Source organism: Orcinus orca, chromosome 9 (assembly GCF_937001465.1).
Source record: "Orcinus orca chromosome 9, mOrcOrc1.1, whole genome shotgun sequence".
Taxonomy (NCBI): Eukaryota; Metazoa; Chordata; class Mammalia; order Artiodactyla; family Delphinidae; genus Orcinus; species Orcinus orca.
Window position 1 is genome coordinate 8,289,863 of NC_064567.1, and position 21,739 is coordinate 8,311,601.

Consider the following 21,739-nt stretch of genomic DNA (forward strand, 5'->3'; position numbering starts at 1 on the left):
AAAGTTTCATCACAAGAAAAAAAATTCTGTAACTATTTATGGTGAGGGATGTTACTAGACTTATTGTGGTGATCATTTCACAATATATTCAAATATCTGGAGCTCAGCTCAGTGCTCTGTGATGACCTAGATGGCCGGGGTGGGGGTGGGGGAAGAGGGGGAGGGAGATCCAAGAGGGAGGGAATATAGGTATACGTATAGCTGATTCACTTCCTCGTACAGCAGAAACTAACACAACATTGTAAAGCAATTTTACTCCAATAAAATAAATAAATAAATAAACTTGACAATGCAAACTTCAAAAAGAAAATCATGATATAGTATACCTAAAACTAATATAATGTTGTATGTCAATTATACCTCAATAAAAAAAGAAAGAAAAAAAGAAATTGTAATTGTCTTTGTTCCTATCACCTGAAAGCAATTTCTAATTGAAACCCAACCTTTTACTTCAGGGATGTCCACTTCTACACCTTTGTATGACTGACATATATTTTAGTGGAAGAAATTAATCTTTGAATTCTAACTTGTGCTCAACTAAAATACTGTCTAGTTAATTTAGGCCTCATTCTTTTCAGTGAATACTTTTCATTTTTAATGAATAGGGAATTAATATTCTAGAAGAAAACCAACACATCTGGATTCTACATCTGTAAAGATACTCTCTGGAGTTGGTCTTTCAAGCAGATTTAGGGCTTAAGAAAACTTCTAACTAATTAAAAGGGACTGAGAATTTCAGAATGATGCCAGTTTCACAGACCTTCTGGGAATCCCCATTGTCTCTGAGATAAAACAATTCTAAAGGGCAACTTACTGAGTCTTATCAGAAGTTGCACGGCTCTTTTAAACTCACCTTTGGACAAGACCAACACAGAAGCTGGAGGGCTTTTTATAGCTGCACAGTATCCAGGTGAAACTATGCAGGGATTCTAGACCAGCAATGTCCAATAGAAATACCATGTGAGTCACACACTATGTGTAATTTTAAATATTATGGTAACCACATTTAAAAAAGTGAAAAGAAAAAGGTGGAAGTAATTTTAATGATATTATACTCCTTTATCTACACTAAGTGTTCACAACCTAGTGTGGATTTTACACTTATGGCACATCTCAGTTCGAGTAGTTTTTTAAGCGTCCAATAGCCAAATGTGGCCAGGGACGGCTACGTTCAACAGTACAGCTCTTCACAACTCCCGTCTTCCTCTTTATTCCATAATGTCATTACCTGCATTTCTAACTCAGCTCTGCCTTTCCTATTTTAACTTTCTTTTACCTCTCCCCACTGCTCAACTGCTGCTACTAGTTTTCACCATTTTTCTAGATCCCAGTAAAACCTTATTCTAACTGATATAGAGCAGCTCCCCCACCCCATCCTCAGGGGATACGTTCCGAGGTTCCCAGCGGATGCCTAAAACCTTGGACAGGCATCCACTGGGGGCCTTGGGGAAATCCTATATATACTATGTTTTTTTCCAATATATACATACCTATGATAAAGTTTAATTTATAAATTAGGCACAGTATGAAATTAACAACAATAACTAATAATAAATAGAATAATCTTAACAATGTAATGTAATAAATGCTATGTGAATGTGGTCTCTCTCAAAATATCTCACTGTACAAGTTTAATGCCTTTTTCATCTTAACTAAGTGTTTGTCACACAGTGTAGCTATAACTCTTGCAGTTTGAGATGTGACAGCAAAACTAGCACGAATTTGTTTTTCCTTCTTCACAATTTCACGGATAGAAGATTCATTCTGATCTTGGCAACCTCAGCATATGACTTTTTTTTCATTCCTTATCAAGTCCAGAACATTCACCTTTTCACTTAGAGGAGGCACTTTAGAGCTTCTCTTTGGCTTATCTGAATTGGCAGCATCACTACTCTTGGGCTTTGGGGCCATTATTAAGTAAAATAATGGTTTCTTGAATACAAGCACTGCAGTACCAACAGTTGATCTGATCACCCCGATGGCTACTAAGTGACTAAGAGGGGAGATGCACTGGACTAAGATATGATTCATAGTCCCAGGTGGGATGGAGCACAATGGCCAGAGACTTCATCTTGCTACTCAGATGGTGTCAACTTAAAACTTATGAATTGTTTCTGAAATTTTCCAATTAATATTTTCAGACTACAGTTGACCATATAAAGAAAGTGAAACCACGGATGAGAAGGGACTAATAGGCTCACGACTAAACAGTTAATTAACTTTTCATGTCTTAATAACTAAATAACTTAAATATTCAGTCAGGACATTGTTCACGGACTAGTGGAGGTAGCGCTTACCAGGAAAGCATCTTCTCACTCTGAAACCAGTTTCTCTTTCCTGGAATACCTTCCCAACCTCCACATCCAATGGGTTCTCCTCAGTCCAACTCCTAAATACCTTGGATTGACCCTTTCCTGTCCACTTCTATGGCTACTGCCATAGTTTAGGCTCTCACCACCTTTGCTCAGACATCAGAGCAAATGTCAGTAATGCAAAACTAACTTCCCTGCAAATCCTTCAATGATTCCTTATTGCCTGGAGGATAAATTATAATTTTTTCAGTAGGCCTGTTTCCAGTAAGTTCTCCCTAAATATCTAGCCTCAGATCTCCACATGAAATTTCTAGCTTCACACTAGTAGCTGCTAATGTCTGGAAGACTCTGCTATAACTACCTGAGTTCCCTGTGGGTCCCCATGTCACTCACACCTGCATCCTTTTGCATCTGCTTTCTGTCTACCTAAGAAGTCCTTCCTGTGTGCCTGTGAACTGCTCCTCTGTATGAGCTCCTCCATCCTCATCTCGAACCCTGGCTGAATTAGAAGTGCCATCCCTCTGCATACTTCAATTCTGGCATTTCCCAGTTTTTTCAATAATAATAATTTTTTTTTAATGTCTGTCTCTTTTATTAGCCAGTAAGGATGCAGGGTCCATAAGGTTACCTCTTATTCATCAAGGCTAACACTATCCTAGGCACATGGTAGGTTATCAGTGAATGACTGTGGGATGAATGGATAAGTGAATGAATGAATGACATATCTTTCCACCTCTTCCTTGACCCCCTACACAAACTTTCTGCACTAATTTAAACAGTCACTTTACTGTTTCAGAAATATGGAATGGTCATCTGTGCTTCCACAATTCTGCTTATGCTTTTGCTTTGGCCTGGGATGTTCCTTCTTATCTGGGGCTACAGTTCCTTTAAAGTTCAACATATTTCTTTGAAGCCTCCACCAGCCACTGGAGCCCACAGTGATTCTCCCTTCATTAATTTCCTATGAAAACAATTATCTGTAATGATTATGAAGCACAGGCTTCTTACATAGCTTTTAAACTTGTTATGAATGTTTCATATTTCCATGGCTAAAGTAGTACACTCCCTGTGAGAAGAGACCCCATTCTGCATCTCTTGATTTCCTCATTGTGTACGTCAGTAACAGCGTCTTACCATCTCAGGATATTAAAAAATGTCTCTTGACTTAATAAAATATAGCTGACCCTCTGTATCCACGGGTTCCACGTTTGTGAGTTCAACCAACCTCAGGTCAAAAGTATTTGGAAAAAACATTCCAGGAAGTTCCAAAAAGCAAAATTACATAGCATTTACATTGTATGTACAACAACTTACATAGACTTTACATTGTATTAGGCATTGCAAGTAATCTAGAGATGATTTAAAGTTTACAAGAGGATGTGCATAGGTTATATGCAAATACTACACTACTTCATATAAGGGACTTGAGCATCTACAGATTTTTGTATCCTGGGGGGTCCTAGAACCAATCATCAGTGTACATACAGAGACGACTGTATAATAACGGTGTGAAAGGAATTTGCCTCTTTGGGTATGGTGGTTCCATCTAAACTTGGAAATGTCATTCTTTAAGATTTTAAAGGTTTTTTGTTTTTTTTAAATTTTCTAATTTTCAAATGCCTGAAGTTTCAAGAAAAAATAATTCACTTTGATGTCATGTCCATTTGCTCAGGAGGGGTCTTCAGTGAAGTGTGTCCATGAGAATAGTTTTCATGTTGATGAAGCCCTTTGGGGACTATGCCAAAGGATCAAACATCGTGAAGCTACTGGAGTAAAAGTTTACAGGCACCACTTGTTTAGGGCAAATCTTATAAACAAATGTTGCATTGTACTTAGAGGGTCTCTCCTTATCACAATTATAGATTATGATCTATTTAAATCAATCTATTTTCTGATTAAGAGACCCTTCTCAGATACTACAATTTGTCTATTAAAATTTATTACAGATTTGCTTTTCAACAACATTCCAAACAAACACGCACATCTTCCCTACCCCTTCCATCTGCATTCCCCTCTTGCTCATGTAACATTCTTTTTTATGTAAGCAGGATTTGGTAAACAAAATGAGATTCAGACTCTAGTAGAGTTCCTCAATGAATTCATAGACACAGACAATGAAGAAGTATTTATCTCTAATAGGACAATGGGTACCTTGCAGAATTTTAAACAATGTTATCTAAAACATTTAGCTTGTTAACCCTCCTGAAACTAGTTTTTAGGTAGTATAAATACAATCACAGGGAGAGGAAGTATTTTTGCTCAATTAACAAATGAAATTAAAAAATTAACAAATGAAATAAAAATAATGACAAGTCCCAAGTCTTCACAAAGCTGTTTTTCCTGGCACAGAAAAATCTATGACTACTCTCTCCTTCTTCTCAGGTCATGGATAATTTAAATAGCAAAGGAAAATTCTCAAAGAAAATATCATTTTAAGACTGCAATAATAAATAGACAGCATTGTTTAAATTTTATCCTGATTTCTATTTTAATGAAAGTAGATAATGTCCCATATCAATAAACCAAAAAGCAATGTGAATTAAGTTTTCCTTTCTTTCTTTCTTCCTTCCTTCCCTTTCTTTTCTTTCTTTCTTTCTTCTCTTTCTTTCCTTCCTACCTTCCTCCTTTTTTCCTTTCTTCTTCTCTCCTTCCCTCCTTCTCTCTCTTTCCCTCTATTATTTGAAATATAGAAAGCAAAAGAAAAAAGCAAATTCTACTTCCTTATTTGTCCAGATTAGAGAAGTAAGAAGTAAAGAAACTAAACATTAGTAGGATACTTAACCTTAATCATTTTAATTAACTTAAAACGCTTCATCGTGTAAATTCAATAACTCACTTGCCAGAAGGATTTGCTCTGCAGTCATTAGGTATGGGCCCATTGATTGGAACTGTTTTTTTGATGAACCATTTCTATCACCCTTGATTTCCAGTCTTGGCTTCTTAAAGTGTAGTGAAAACTAAAGTCACCAAGGAACCTGCAAATTTTTACATTGGCCTTCTCCGTCGTACCTAAACTGATGGTTTTGTTTGTTTCTGGCCACTTGCTTTTCTAAAACTTTTTAGTTTGGCTTTAATGGAAACTACTTCTTTCTGTCCCTACCTACTTATAACTGTAGTTAGTATTTAATTGGACCATGTTATTACAATAACAAGTATAACTTGCTTAAACATACCTGAGGAAGAAGACCTAACTCCTACACAGCATGTGGGAGAGTACAAGGGGTGAAAGATGGTATAGCCTGCTAGCTCCAGCTCTTCATCCAGCAGGCTATGGGATCATTCCCTATATTTTACAAAGTGAATGGTGAGTGTCCATTAATCCATAAGGTCGGTTTAAGGGAAGGGCAGTTAAATGAGTTCTTAGAGTTCATTCAAACTTTTGCAATACAGTTAAGAAATTGACAAAAGCAATTAAGAAGAAAATATTTGTTAAGGCAGATGTTTTAAATATATTCTTTAATTACTTGCTTTTGTCTTTATTTTTCAGGTAATCTAATATCAAAAGCAAGAAATAAAATTTAATGACTCAGGGCTTCCCTGGTGACACAGTGGTTGACAGTCCGCCTGCCGATGCAGGGGACATGGGTTCATGCCCCAGTCCGGGAAGATCCCACATACCGCGGAGCGGCTGGGCCCTTGAGCCACAGCCACTGAGCCTGTGCGTCCAGAGCCTCTGCTCTGCAACGGGAGAGGCCACAACAGTGAGAGGCCCACGTACCAAAGAAAAAAAAAAAAATTTAATGACTCATTTAAATCTCTCTTTAGTTGATTTAGCTACATGTTAAAATTATTTATCTTTTTCCTTCCTGCTTATCTTCAAACACATAACTATTGTCTGACATTACTTTTATGCACCGGGCCCTCCTTGGGATTTAAATGTCAAAGCACAGCTATATGCCACACCAAAAGCAAATATAGTTTTCTTTTGTCCTAATACATGCAATACATCAAAAAAGAATAAGCCTGCTGTTGAACCTTAAGACAGTTAATTCAACTTTTTTTTTTTCCTTTTCTCCTAGTGGAGTTCTCCTCTGGCATTTCACTACTGTATTTTCTCATTAAAAATAAGTTTTGTCATTCTTTCCTGTTGATTAGGAGGGGGTGCTGGGAGTGCTATAAGCAGAGAAAAAAAAGAATCACGCTGAAGGCAGTGGAATTCCAGAGCTGCTTATATCACTTTGGACTTGATGCATAAAGAAAGGAGCTATGTGCCTCCAAAAGACTGCCCTCTTAGTCGTATAAAGAGAACACAGGAAGACCATTAAAGCATGGCTGACCTTTCCCATCAAACTAAAGAAGGCTCTTGACTTCTCTGGTCTTGACATCCTCTGAGGGTAGAGCTCAGAAGGTGTGGAGGGAATCTGCACCAATCTGGCATCTTGCTCTGGTGCTACCTCAGGGGAAAAGGATTCTGATTCCTAACAGAAGCAGATTTCCAGTGCAAGAAGTCCATGGGCCCAGCGGCCCCAGCATCCTGCCACCCCTATCTCCTTTAGTAGCACTTCTGAACACTTCAGAGAGGAAGACTCCAGGAATGAGTGTGGTGAGAGCCGTGTGGCTGACAGGGTCGTGGTGCTCTGGCCGGGTGTCAGGCCTGAGCCTCAGAGGTGAGAGAGCTGAGTTCCGGACACTGGTCCACCAGAGACCTCCCGGCCCCATGTAATATCAATCGGCAAGAGCTCTCCCAGAGATCTCCATCTCAATGCTAAGACGTAGCTCCACTCAATGACCAGCAAGCTCCAGTGCTGGATGTCCCATGCCAAACAACTAGCAAAACAGGAACACAAACCCACCCATTAGGAGAGAGGCTGCCTAAAATCATAATAAGTTCACAGACACCCCAAAACACACCACTGGACTCGGTCCTGCCCACCAGAAAGACAAGATCCAGCCTCATCCAGAACACAGGCACCAGTCCCCTCCACCAGGAAGCCTACACAACCCACTGAACCAACCTTACCCCCTGGGGGCAGACACAAAAAACAACAGGAACTACGACCTGCAGCCTATGAAAAGGAGACCCCAAACACAGTAAGATAAGCAAAATGAGAAGACAGAGAAATACACAGCACATGAAGGAACAAGGTAAAAACCCACCAGACCTAACAAATGAAGAGGAAATAGGCAGTCTACCTGAAAAAGAATTCAGAGTAATGATAGTAAAGATGATCCAAAATCTTGGAAATAGAATGGAGAAAATACAAGAAACGTTTAACAAGGACCTAGAAGAACTAAAGAGCAAACAAACAATGATGAACACCACAATAAATGAAATTAAAAATTCTTTAGAAGGAATCAATAGCAGAATAACTGAGGCAGAAGAATGGATAAGTGACCTTGAAGATAAAATAGTGGAAATAACTATCGCAGAGCAGAATAAAGAAAAAAGAATGAAGAGAACTGAGGACAGTCTCAGAGACCTCAGGGACAATATTAAACACACCAACATTCAAATTATAGGGGTCCCAGAAGAAGAAAAGAAAAAGAAAGGGACTGAGAATATACTTGCAGAGATTATAGTTGAAAACTTCCCTATATGGGAAAGTAAATAGTCAATCAAGTCCAGGAATCACAGAGAGTCCCAAATAGGGTAAATCTGAGGAGAAACATGCCAAGACACATATTAATCAAACTATCAAAAATTAAATACACAGAAAAAATATTAGAAGCAGCAAGGGAGAAGCAACAAATAACATACAAGGGAATACCCATAAGGTTCACAGCTGATCTTTCAGCAGAAACTCTGCAAGCCAGAAGGGAGTAGCAGGACATATTTAAACTAATGAAAGGGAAAAACCTACAACCAAGATTACTCTACCCAGCAAGGATCTCATTCAGATTCGATGGAGAAATTAAAACCTTTACAGACAAGCAGAAGCTAAGAGAATTCAGCACCACCAAACCAGCTTTACAACAAATGCTAAAGGAACTTCTCTAGGCAGGAGACACAAGAGAAGGAAAAGACCTAGAATAACAAACCCAAAACAATTAAGAAAATGGTAATAGGAACATACATATTGATAATTACCTTAAATGTAAATGGATTAAATGCTCCCACCAAAAGACACAGACTGGCTGAATGGATACAAAAACAAGACTAATATATATGCTGTCTAGAAGAGACCCACTTCAGACGTAGGGACACATACAGATTGAAAGTGAGGGGATGGAAAAAGATATTGAATGGAAATCAAAAGAAGGCTGGAGTAGCAATTCTCACATCAAACAGAATAGACTTTAAAATAAAGACTATTACAAGAGGCAAACAAGGACACTACATAATGATCAAGGGATCAATCCAGCAAAAAGATATAACAACTGTAAATATTTAACCACCCAGTATAGGAGCACCTCAATGCATAAGGCAAATGCTAACAGCCATAAAAGGGGAAATCGACAGTAACACAATAATAGTAGGGGATTTTTAAAACCCCACTTTCACCAATGGACAGATCTTCCAGAATGAAAATAAAAAAATAAAACACAAGCTTTAAATGACACATTAAAGAAGATGGACATAACTGATATTTATACGACAGTCCATCCAAAAACAACAGAATACACTTTCTTCACAAATGCTCATGGAACATTCCCCAGGATGGATCATATCTTGGGTCACAAATCAAGCCTTGGTAAATTTAAGATAATTGAAATCATATCACGTATCTTCTCCAACCACAACACTATGAGACTAGATATCAATTACAGGAAAAAAACTGTAAAAAATACAACACATGGAGGCTAAAAAATACACTACTAAATAACCAAAAGATGACTGAAGGAATCAAAGAGGAAATCAAAAAATACCTAGAAATAAAAGACAAAGAAAACACGACGACCCAAAACCTATGGGATGCAGCAAAAGCAGTTCTAAGAGGTAAGTTTATAGCAATACAATCCTACCTCAAGAAACAAGAAAAATCTCAAATAAACAACCGTGACCGTACACCTAAAGCAATTAGAGAAAGAAGAACAAAAAACACCCCAAAGTTAGCAAAAGGAAAGAAATCATAAAGATCAGATCAGAAATAAATGAAAAAGAAATGAAGGAAACGATAGCAAAGATCAATAAAACTAAAAGCTGGTTCTTTGAGAAGATAAAATTGATAAACCATTAGCCGGACTCATCAAGAAAAAAAGGGAGAAGACTCAAGTCAACAGAATTAGAAATGAAAAAGGAGAAGTAACAACTGACACTGCAGAAATACAAAGGATCATGAGAGATTACTACAAGCAACTCTATACCAATAAAAAGGACAATCTGGAAGAAATGAACAAATTCTTAGAAATGCACAACCTTCCGAGACTGAACCAGGAAGAAATAGAAAATATGAACAGACCAATCACAAGCTCTGAAATTGAAACTCTGATTAAAAATCTTCCAACAAACAAAAGCCCAGAACCAGATGGATTCACAGGCACATTCTGTCAAACATTTAAAGAAGATCTAACACGTATCCTTCTCAAACTCTTCCAAAATATAGCAGAGGGAGGAACACTCCCAAACTCATTCTATGAGGCCACCATCACCCTGACACCAAAACCAGAAAAAGTCGTCACAAAAAAAGAAAACTACAGGCCAATATCACTGATGAACATATATGCAAAACTCCTCAACAAAATACTAGCAAACAAAATTCAGCAGCACATTAAAAGGATCATACACCATGATCAATTGGGGTTTATCCCAGGAATGCAAGGATTCTTCAATATACGCAAATCAATCAATGTGATACAACATATTAACAAATTGAAGCATAAAAACCACATGATCATCTCAGTAGATTCAGATAGAGCTTTTGACAAAATTCAAAACCCATTTATGATAAAAACTCTCCAGAAAGTAGGCATAGCAGGAACTTACCTCAACATAGTAAAGGCCATATATGACAAACCCATAGCCAACATCATTCTCAATGGTGAAAAACAAACTATTTCCACTAAGATCAGGAACAAGACAAGGTTGCCCACTCTCACCACTATTATTCAACATAGTTTTGGAAGTTTTAGCCACAGCAATCAGAGAAGAAAAGAAATAAAAGGAATCCAAATTGGAAAAGAAGTAAAGCTGTCCCTGTTTGCAGATGACATGATATTATCCACAGAGAATACTAAAGATACTACCAGGAAACTACTAGAGCTAGTCAATGAATTTGCTAAAGTAGTAGGATACAAAATTAATGCACAGAAATCTCTTGCATTCCTATATGACTAAACTACCCAAAGCAACCTACAGATTCAGTACAATCCCTATCAAACTACCAATGGTATTTTTCACAGAACTGGAACAAAAAATTGCACAATTTGTAATGGAAACACAAAAGACCTCGAATAGCCAAAGCAATCTGGAGAAAGAAAAATGGAGCTGGAGGAATCAGGCTCTCTGACTTCAGACTATACTGCAAAGCTATAGTAATCAAGATAGTATGTAACTGGCATGAAAACAGAAATGTAGATCAATGGAACAGGACAGAATGCCCACAGATAAACCCACACACCTATAGGTAACTAATCCATGACAAAGGAGGCAAGACTATACAATGGAGAAAAGACAGCCTTTCCAATAAATGGTGCTGGGAAAACTGGACACCTACATGTAAAAGAATGAAATTAGAACAGCCCCTAATACCATACACAAAAATAAACTCAAAAGGGATTAAAGACCTAAATATAAGGCCAGACACTATCAAACTCTTAGAGGAAAACACAGGCAGAACACTCTATGACATAAATCACATCAAGATCCTTTCTGACCCACCTCCTAGAGAAATGGAAATAAAAACAAAAATAAACAAATGGGACCTAATGAAACTTAAAAGCTTTTGCACAGCAAAGGAAACCATAAAGAAGATGAAAAGACAACCCTCAGAATGGGAGAAAATATTTTCAAATGAAGCAACTGACAAAGGATTAATCTCCAAAATACACAAGCAGCTCATGCAGCTAAATATCAAAAAAACAAACAACCCAATCCCTAAATGGGCTGAAGACCTAAATAGACATTTCTCCAAAGAAGATATACAGATTGCCAACAAACACATGAAAGGATGCTCAACATCATTAATCATTAGAGAAATGCAAATCAAAACTGCAATGAGATATCACCTCACACTGGTCAGAATGGCCATCATCAAAAGCTCTAGACACAATAAATGCCGGAGAGGGTGTGGAGAAAAGGGAACATTCTTGCACTGTTGGTGGGGATGTAAATTGATACAGCCACTATGGAGAACAGTATGGAGGTTCCTTTAAAAACTAAAAAGTGAACTACAATATGACCCAGCAATCTCACTACTGGGCATATACCCTGAGAACACCATAATTCAAAAAGAGACATTTACCACAATGTTCATTGCAACTCTATTTACAATAGCCAGGACATGGAAGCAACCTAAGTGTCCATCGACAGATGAATGGAAAAAGAAGATGTGGCACATATATACAATGGAATATTACTCAGCCACAAAAAGAAACAAAACTGAGTTATTTGTAGTGAGGTGGATGGACCTAGAGTCTGTCATACAGCATGAAGTAAGTCAGAAAGAGAAAAACAATATCGTATATTAATCCATATATGTGGAACCTAGAAAAATGGTACAGATGAACCAGTTTGCAGGGCAGAAATAGAGACACAGATGTAGAGAACAAACGTATGGACACCAAGGGGGGAAAGTGGCAGGGGGTGGGGGTGGTGGGATGAATTGGGAGATTGGGATTGACATGTACACACTAAGATGTATAAAATACATAAGTAATAAGAACCTGCTGTATAAAAAATAAATAAAATGAAATTCAAAAAAATAAAAAGTGAGAGAGTGGCATGGACATATATACACTATCAAATGTAAAACAGATAGCTAGTGGGAAGCAGCTGCACAGCACAGGGAGATCAGCTCAGTGCTTTGTGACCACTTAGAGGGGTGGGATAGGGAGGGTCAGAGGGAGAAGCAAGAGGGAGGGGATATGGGAACATATGTATATGTATAGCTGATTCACTTTGCTATACAGCAGAAACTAACACAACAATGTAAAGCAGATATACTCCAATAAAAATGTTAAAAAAAATAATAATTTTGTCACTCTAGTACTTGTACTTAAAAATGAAACCACTTTGAAATCACTTCAGAGAGGCAACTGACTTGAACATGGGTTCACCTGGGTGTGTGATACTTTTACGTTATTGAGCTTATGTTTCTTTTGCTAAGATAGATGACTATGGTTTAAATGTTTACGTATCAACAGGATACTCCTCTCTGGATCCTTCTATAGGAAACCCAATGGCTCTGGCAATGGAGTTAAAGACTAAAGGGGAGTCTGGGTTTAGCTTGGAAGGCCAAGAAAATTTATACAGATATCCATGCTTCTAAAACCAGAAATGAATCAGATCTAGCATGAGGAAACAGGGCTTTCCAGAAATCTACTAATAAATAATTTGATTAAGCTCAAAGAAGGAAAGAACACAGCCATTTGCAATATAAAATGGATGGAATCCCAGATGGGGAGTCAACCGAGATAAGGTGAAGAGACAAAGTAAACATACCAAGAATAAAGAATCACAATATGAACTGTCATATATGAAAATTAAAACTGAATTATGTAACTAGTCTTTTTTTGTTCTTTATTTTGAGCTAGAGATCTGGTTTTAGGACCCTGAATACCTTCTATCCTAAGGGTGTTTTTGAAGGGTGTTTCCCAAAAAGAAAGCTAGCTTCATGCCTGGAAAATTGCTTGCTAGCTCCAGTTCTCAGGGAACGAGTTCCAGCTGACCTGTTCTTGCTCCTTTGAAGTCTGATGGGATCAGAGCCACAATGAAGTCAGAATTGAACAGGCGTGAAGTTCTGAATAATCTGAAGTTTATCTGAGGGACTTTCTGCCTCCTTTACCACTTTTGCGTAATTATCATGACGTGAAAGTAAGATATTCCCGGAAACCTACAGTTTTGTAACAAGAATCTAATGATAGAAGACAAAATGTTTCCCAGTGTAAAAGAAGCACTAGCACAGTTTGACACCAGCCTAAGTGACCACATGAACATCTGTAAAGAAGAATGGAAGGAACCGTCAGCCTGCAAATCTATGAAAAGGTGCCAGAGCCACAGGGTGGCAATTTGCAGGCAGCAACATCGAGGTGGAACAGAAAGGAAATCTGGCATAAACAGTGTCACTGCAGAAATACCCATGTTTGTGAGAAAAGCCTTCCTTTCCCTATAGCGGAAATAATTTTTAGATATTTCAAGTCAAAGTTTTGATTTTATTTATTTTTCTTGTTCAGTGGATCAGTGACATGTTTCACAAGGAGTGGGGGCTGGGAGAGTTCACCTCTGGACACTGGACTGGAACAAAAAGTTAGTAGACATGCAGATTCAATTTTGGGAAGATGGTCTAAAACCCTGGGGCTCTGGGGCTGAAAGAGGTCTGTCTTTGAGAACAAAAGAGAGGAACATAGTATTAGCACAGCATAAGGTCTGATCAATGACCCTCCCCCTCAACTACCTCAGCATTAAAGCTCCAGGAAGAAATGTTCACTGAGTGATCTTTAATAAGTGTTTATTGACTGAATGAATCTCAACAGAGACTCCGAAATCCTCTGGCAGTGGTGGCTTGTGCCTTGCTTTCCGCCTTTGGGTATCTGATTTATAAGAGGCCCCATGTCAGCCTGAGGTGTACAGAGTAGATACAGAGCATGATATGCTGAGTCAGAGGGGGGCCTAAGATAGTTATCTCCACTCCCCACACCCACTCAGCTTGTACACAGTTTGCAAGAGATCTCAAAATCACTGTGTGTCCCTATGGGGGTCTATAGAAGTGCTTGGATGGCTGGTAGACCAGAAAAGGGACTTAGGAGAAGGTCAGTGCCCAGGAGGTACATGGACCTTGAGTGACCAACCATCGTGGTTTACCCAGAACTGTGAGGTTTCTCCAGGTGAAGGGTTCTCAATTCTAAAAGCAAGACAGTCCTTGACAAACTGGGACAGGTTACCTTCTTACCCAAATCCCAAAACGTGAGCCCAGCAGGAGCCACAGCCAGCAGGAAGAACTGCCAGAGCAGTGGGGAGCCCAGAAGGAACCTGAGTAGAGCACGTGGAGCAACGCCCAATCCTCTGATGATGTTACATAGTTAGCTGGGCCTGACCCAAGGGCTATGCTGGAGGGGTCAAGGAGGACACTTGAAATGGGACAGCAGCGCCGAATGGGAGCTTGACCTCTGACTAAGTTTGAATCCCATATTGACTTATATATATAGTTATTAGGGTACCCGAAGGTATGTGCTCCGATATTTATTTTTTGCTGCTATTGACTGGAACTGGGAGCTTACGAACAAATGAAGATCAACTTTAGAAAAAAATATGTTACATGTATTCTTCATCTCAGGACTGTAAATCTTAAACTTGCTTTTATAAGAAGTCATGACCTCCTTCTGAATTGTTAGTATTAATCTATTTATTCATTGTTCACCTTTCCAGCAGAGTTAGCTTAGTTTTGAAGCACCTCACACTGTATCTATCCAACCCTCATTTAAGTGCTCTTATAAAAAATCATATACTTTCCTTTCAAGGAAAAAAATATAGAACAAACTGGGTAGGTGTTCTTGAAAAGAAAGCACTGAATTAAAAAACCAAAAACCGGGTCTGTGATTATGCATTTCCATCCAAAAATAAAATGAAGACTTAATTACTAACTCAGAAATAGGATCCAGTCCCTTCGCAGTTTCTCAAGGGGTAATTTTGTGGGCTGTACTTAAGCTGGGATGTCTACTCTTCCTTTTCCGCTTTCTGTGCTATCCAGAACATTTACTGGTTTTGTTTCTTAATATATTTACAAGGGAGGTTATAGAAAAGGTATAGAAGATTCTAATTCTAATGAACTACTTTTACCAGGTTTTCTATGAGATGCTGACTAACGATATAAATTTGCTTTGGCCTCTGAACAGCCATTTAGTCCCCAGGTTCCAATCTCTAGGGGACATCACTGGCATGCAACTTAATATATCCTAAAATAAATTCATCATCTTTTGTTTCAAAGCCATTTCCATAATTAAGAATTTGTTGTCCTGTGTTCTAGTAAAAAGATGGTATTGGTTTATTTTAGACATGGAAGATGAAAAAAGGACAGATGCTTTCAACTCCAAGAAAAATAATAGTTGACTCACAGTGACTTAAATAAACAAGGATTGCTTTTTTTCCTCACACAAAAAGGAGTGAAGGTGGTTGCTGACTGTGGTTCACTGGAGCTCTGGTTTTCTTGATCATACAGCTCCAGGCATGGTGTCTGCATTTGAACAAGAACAGTGGAGAGTAACAGGGGACCTCTGTATCAGAAAAATAAAAGTTTTCTCAGAACACCTTAGCTGACTTCTGCGTACCTCTCATTAGCCAGGACTGTGTCACATCATCACTGCGGATGACAAAGAAAAAAAAATCTCTCCCTGGCAGCTAATCTACGAGGGTGATCTTAGGATTGATGTAAGTCACAGATAGCAAAACGGACTTTACTGTTACTCACAAAACAGGAAAAAAATTGCCAAACCAGTCATGAACACCACTTACTTCAGCTCAAAATATTTTAACACCAGCTTCTCCATTCCATGTGACGTGAATCAGAATCATAGACAAACAAACAAGAGCTCTGCAGGGATTCACAAGTTCTACCCTCTACTGCAGCAACTCTCCTAGTTTATAAATTATGACCAGTACCTGCCAGGACCCTCCCAGGACTGACTCAGACCCCCAATACACTTTCCTCACTCCCTTCCTCTCCCCACCTCCCTCTGAGAAGACCCTTGGTTCTCTTTTGGTTCCCACTTGCAGGAGGAAGTAAATAAACCTAACTTTAGTTATAGGAGTGTTTTTGCAGGCTTTTGCCTCTCAGATTTTCACACCCAGAAAGAGGATAGAGAGAAGTGGGTCGAAGACAGGAGTTGAGTCTGGTGCCTGAAGATGTTTGCCACAGGGAACCAACAATGTGAGGGTGCAAAGGAGCAGATAAAAAATGGTACTCATGCAAGGAGAAACAAGGAGATTATCTGCTAGATATCTTACTGTTTACGGAGAATATTCTAGCAACTGAGCATTTGATGAAGTCCTCCTCCCTAAGAGCAGGGTCTCACTCGAAGGGTAAGGCTACAGGCTCCTGACATTGGAAGAGGCTTCCTGCCCACTACTCACCCTCTCCCTTTCCAGTTCTTCTGCTGTTTATGAAATACAGCTGAAGAAACCAGAGGTCCTCAATAGATAAGCACGACGTTTTGTCAGACACAACACCTCATTGTTTAATCTGCAGATGTGTGCTTGTACGATACATGTATCCAACTGCCTTCTTGAAATGTCCACTTAGATGTCCAATAGACCTTTCAACTCCTGCCCAACAGTGAATTCCTGATTTTTTTCTTCCACCCCATGACTAATCTTCTCTACCACTAGCCTTCCCATTAGAGGACATGGTAACTCCTTCCTTCCAGTTGCTGTTACCAAATCATTTCGGTTTATCCTTATAGCTTCTCTTCCTCTCATGCGTCGAAACCAATCCATTAAGAAATCCTACTGACCAACCCTTCTCAGTATATTCAGAATTGACCACATGACACTACCTCTTGCGCTAACAGCACCCCAGTCTTAGGCCACCAGCACCTCTCACCTGGATTACTATGACAGGCTCCCAGCTTCTACCTTTCGTCCTCCCACAGCCAGGGTTATCCTTTACAAATGTAAGCTAAAGCATGCCACTGCTCTACTCAGAAACCTGCAATGACTCCCCAGTTCTCTCACAGTAAAAGCCAGATCCTTACAGTTACCTACAGGTCTCCAGGCCCTGGCCTCTAGGATTGCTCTGGCCTCCTCTTATGCGGCTCTGCTCCTCGTCCTTCCAAACTTGCAACCCTGGCCCCTTGTTAACCCTAGATGATACCAGGCAGCCTTGTTGCATTGACTATTCTCTCAGCCTGTAATGCTCTTTCCCCAAATTGGTGAATTCTATTACTCTTTCAGGTCTTGAACTAATAATTGAGGCTAACTCTGACCAACCTATTTAAACAGCAACTCAACACTCATCTGTTGAAATGCCAGTCCTCCTTGATTTGCTCAACATTTTTTCTTTCTTTTTTTATAGCACTTATTCCTTCTAACTTACTATAATATTTATTTATCACGTCTGTGCTTCCTCCCCTTCCCCGAGAATGTGAGCTTCGCAGGTGCAAGGATCTTTGTCTGTGTTGTTCAGTGATTTATCCTAAGTGCCTAGAACAGTGTCTGACACCATGGATGCACTCAGAAAATACTACTGAACAAATAATTCTATCGCTTGGCATGCTTGCTCTTCCTAGATTCAACGCTGTGTTCAGAAAGCAAACAAACAAAACAGGGCACGTGTAAACCCACACCCAGAAAAGAAAAAGAAGTCCAACTCACAGGGTATGTCAGCATGACACACAGCAAGACTCCTTTAGAATCATCTGCCCAAACTATCTCCCTAAGCTCTACTCATAAAATCATTGCAGCTGCTCCTATAATCTCTAAACATTTTATAAAAATCATGCCTGTGATTTCTATTTTTTTACCCTATATTTTCATTTATGCTTTTTAAATTTTTTCAAAAATAGCTCTCAAATCAATCAAGCTGAAATTTGAAAGGATAAAGGAGACAGTGTAGGCTTGCTTAGGGAGAATTTAGGTAGTCTGAAAATAAAATGGTAGAGATCAGGCAGTTGCAAAGTTTCAGTCAGTGAGGGGGAAAAGATCAAACCAGAGAAGAGCCAGGGATGTATCATTAAAATATTATCTGATGGGTCACAGCTATGTGAGGACAGGGTACTCTCATATGCAAAGACACAGATTAAGGGTGAGCTCATCAATGAGCCCCTCAACGGTTTGAATAAGGTGAATACAGCCCTGTATCATACATGCAAAAACACAGCACTTCACAGATTAAGATTCTGAACTGGGCACATTTTGTGTGAATAAAGGAATCTGCTATTTCACACATTGGTAATTAACGTGCAGAAATCATTGCCCTGGTGATCATTTCAAAATATATGTAAATATCAAATCATCACATTGCACACCTGAAACGAATACTATGTTATGTGTCAATTATACCAAAAAAAGAAGTCATTGTCCTCAAAAAGTAAGACAAGCAGAAAACGTATTCAATAGTGGCTTTAGGAAGTTTGTGATGCATCAGAGGTGACTACTTCCCTGTAGTCACTCTTCTGGGTTATCACCCTGGAGGATAAGAAAGACATATTCCTTGTTCTGTCAGCTACAGGATACTTGGCAACATAGACAGTTGCATGACGCCATTTTGGCAAAAAACTGTTTTGTATATTTCTCTACCTGCCAAAAATTGAAATTTGCAACCCCTATTCTACATCGTCTCTTGTGTTGTTCTCCTTACCAGGAGTGCCTGGTTCGTTTACCAAAATCTTCTTCTGGAGATATTTTAACTCCTAATCTCGCCATGGGGGTAAAACAGTAAAATCTCAACACCTCATCCGCACTTCTCTGGTAGCAAACAATTTAAATTTAATGCCCAGGAAACACGCTGTTTGAAGTGAAATAGCAACATCACCATAAAATCTAGCAGTTTATGAAAGCTGGATGAACTAACTTGGGTATTATTGACAGAAATTATTGTATCATTAAAGTTACTGACATGGAAAATGAACAAGGTACTAAAATGACTCAATATACTGTCTATTACTAAGAAGGAAAGTCTTCCTGTATGGAAAACCATTATTAAAATTTATGAATACACATCTAATATCAGAATATATTATCTTAAAACATTCATCTCTCAGTTTTTGTGATTACTGCCACCACTTGCTTTAAGCAGAAATAACAGCTATTACATTATTGATGGTTCAAAAATTAGTATATTTTTATTAAAATTGTTTGCTGTTCTGTTTAAATATAAACTGTTTAGACTATCAGGACCCATATCTGCGTATATGTAATAAAAATAAGCACTATGTTATGTTTTATTATAAACATATTAAAGTTTTAAAAAGGTACATTCTACAGACATCATAAACTGTAATTTACCATTCATGTGAATACTACTTTATTAAGATTATATGGAAGCGAGCTTATTTCATAATGGATGATTTTTGTATATTTTTAAGATTCATTATATGTCTTTGGATGACTTCCCCAAGGATCCCCTCTTAAATGAACTAAGATTATTAGAGACTTAAGGTCTGTACTTTACTGGGGGCTGGCTGAGACTTCTAGAACTTTTATCTTCAAAATATAAAATTAATAAAACTCTTTTCAGAATAACATAGCCCTCTCATAAAAGATCTGAAAATAGGACAGAATATCACCTAAATTCACTGGGTTAAATTCAACTCAAAATTAGATGTAGTTTGTTTGTGGGCAAAACATCTCAAAATGAAATTTTTTCATGTTGGAACGAAAGGCACTTTTTAGAAGTATGTTAAGGTAGTATATGTAATGCTGTCATAATATTTCATATAAAGGTTGTATGTATCTTTCCACCATGTGAGAGGTCAACTAAGTTTTTACAAAAAGTTTCTCCCCAGATTTGCAAAAACTGACAAAGATGAGATCTTGTAATAATATTTCAGTATGTCTGTTTTGTAAGCAGACTCAACTACATTAAATATTCTATTTCAGTAAATCCCCATACTGCCTGCCAACACATTTTAATGTTTCTTTTCCTTCAGGAGGGGCCTTTAGAGGGAACCATATACTGAGGATGAGTAATGACCAAGACAAGAAGAAGAGGGACATTTCTGCTGTGGGCATCAGAAGCAAAAGTAAAAATAAACTAAGTTCCTTTTCCAGCTGTTGCTTGCAAAACTACATGCATAATGCTCACATTCACCAAGGGAGGCTGAATGGGTTAATGTGACATCACATATTGTTCTGTCATATATAACCATGTCCTGATATAAACATCACTGCTAACATCACAAACAAAAGCCACAGGCACGGCAAGTTGCTCCTGTCTCCTTACCCCTTACAGGGTTGTGTGTTCGGGTGTTTCACTTGTCCTACAACAAAAACATGAATTCTGAAAATCTGAACAATTCGAGGAAGGATGAAAGGCCGTTTACCTGTCTATGATGGCACACATATCAATGCTGACATTCGCAAAACTTCCTGGCCTCCTTTGTGCCACTTCGTATAAATTTACAAGTTGATCATCCACTTGAATGAGCTGCATGCATCCTTGGAATGAAGGCTGAAGGACAGAGTGACTTGAGTTATGCATCTGGTTCCGATAACCTGTGAGAGAGAAAAAAATGGGAATGTTGAATTCTGTGTCCAGCATGCTTCATTAAAATTCCTCTGGGTGTTTTCCCTGACCACAGCCATCGTATCCAACTACTGTGTTTCACTGATCCTTGCTGTTGTTGTACTCAGCGTGGAAGAATGAAGTCTTTTGAGAAAACAGTATTATTTCAGGGGAAGCCGTTAAGGGTTGAACCTAGGCAAATGTTTGTCTCTGGTCTATGTCTATGAAGCATCCTTCATATTTTCTCTTTTGACACCTTCTTTTTCACTCTGTCACATCTCTGTCCATCTGCTCACGGCTATACTTCTTCATGTGACCCTGTCTTCAGAGATCAGGATGTAAAATTTTAGACCTTTCCCAACTATCCAAGCTCCTTCCTTTTATGTCTTTAATATTTACTGTTATTTTCTTAATTCCTCAGAGGTCTGTTATTCAGATGTCAAGAAGCTAAACTTACTATTATCAACTAAGGTGGGTTTCTTTTATAGATTAATATCTAATTCAATCCAAAGAGACATTTGCATTACAAATGATTTCCCAATTTATAAAACCCAAAGAAACATAAAGAGATAAATTTAGGCATAAGGGTCAGCCACATTGCTCTGAATATTCATCTCATATAAGGTACCTAAAATGGTATAGGTAGCATAAGTGATAAGAAGTGAAACTAAAAGCTTAAAAGAATGAATAACAAAACAAAAACAAAGTTTCTATTAGGGTTAGCAACTACTGGTTCTATTACAGAGTAGGATATACATATACTAAGGTTGAGATCAGATAATTTTAAAAATTTTATTGCAAAGTAACTTTAAAATAGCACCACAAATAAACTTCCTTTATGCCTCTCAATAGAAAAAATCATAATTCATATTATGCATAGAAAATCTGCAGGCCATATGGAATAACATTTCTTGATCACATTAAATATCTCCACAAAGTCCCCCAAATGAACTTCACCTATCAGAGCAAATTTAAACTGTAGTAATTTGTCTGCTTAAAAATCGTAAGTTATTCACACATTCTTTTCAATCTAATATTATATCTATAGCAAAAAAACAATTTATACAAAATGGGTTGGTATCAGGATGTGCCATTAATTGGATAAAAGGGAATTTTCAATAAAAACATTGTCCAAAAGATGACCATTAAGTGATTTTTTATTTTATTTAAAAT

General features: G+C 38.2%; 1 protein-coding gene across 2 annotated transcripts in view; it reads right to left on the reverse strand.

The window, feature by feature from the left end:
- The window catches only part of CNTNAP2 (contactin associated protein 2), a 2,019,732-nt gene that overhangs the window by 849,316 nt on the left and 1,148,677 nt on the right, over nt 1–21,739 (reverse strand). For both annotated transcript variants that reach the window (XM_049714704.1, XM_049714703.1), the window contains exon 11: nt 20,385–20,556. In XM_049714704.1, coding sequence (XP_049570661.1) covers nt 20,385–20,556 — 172 coding nt within the window. The remainder of the gene's footprint in view (nt 1–20,384; nt 20,557–21,739) is intronic.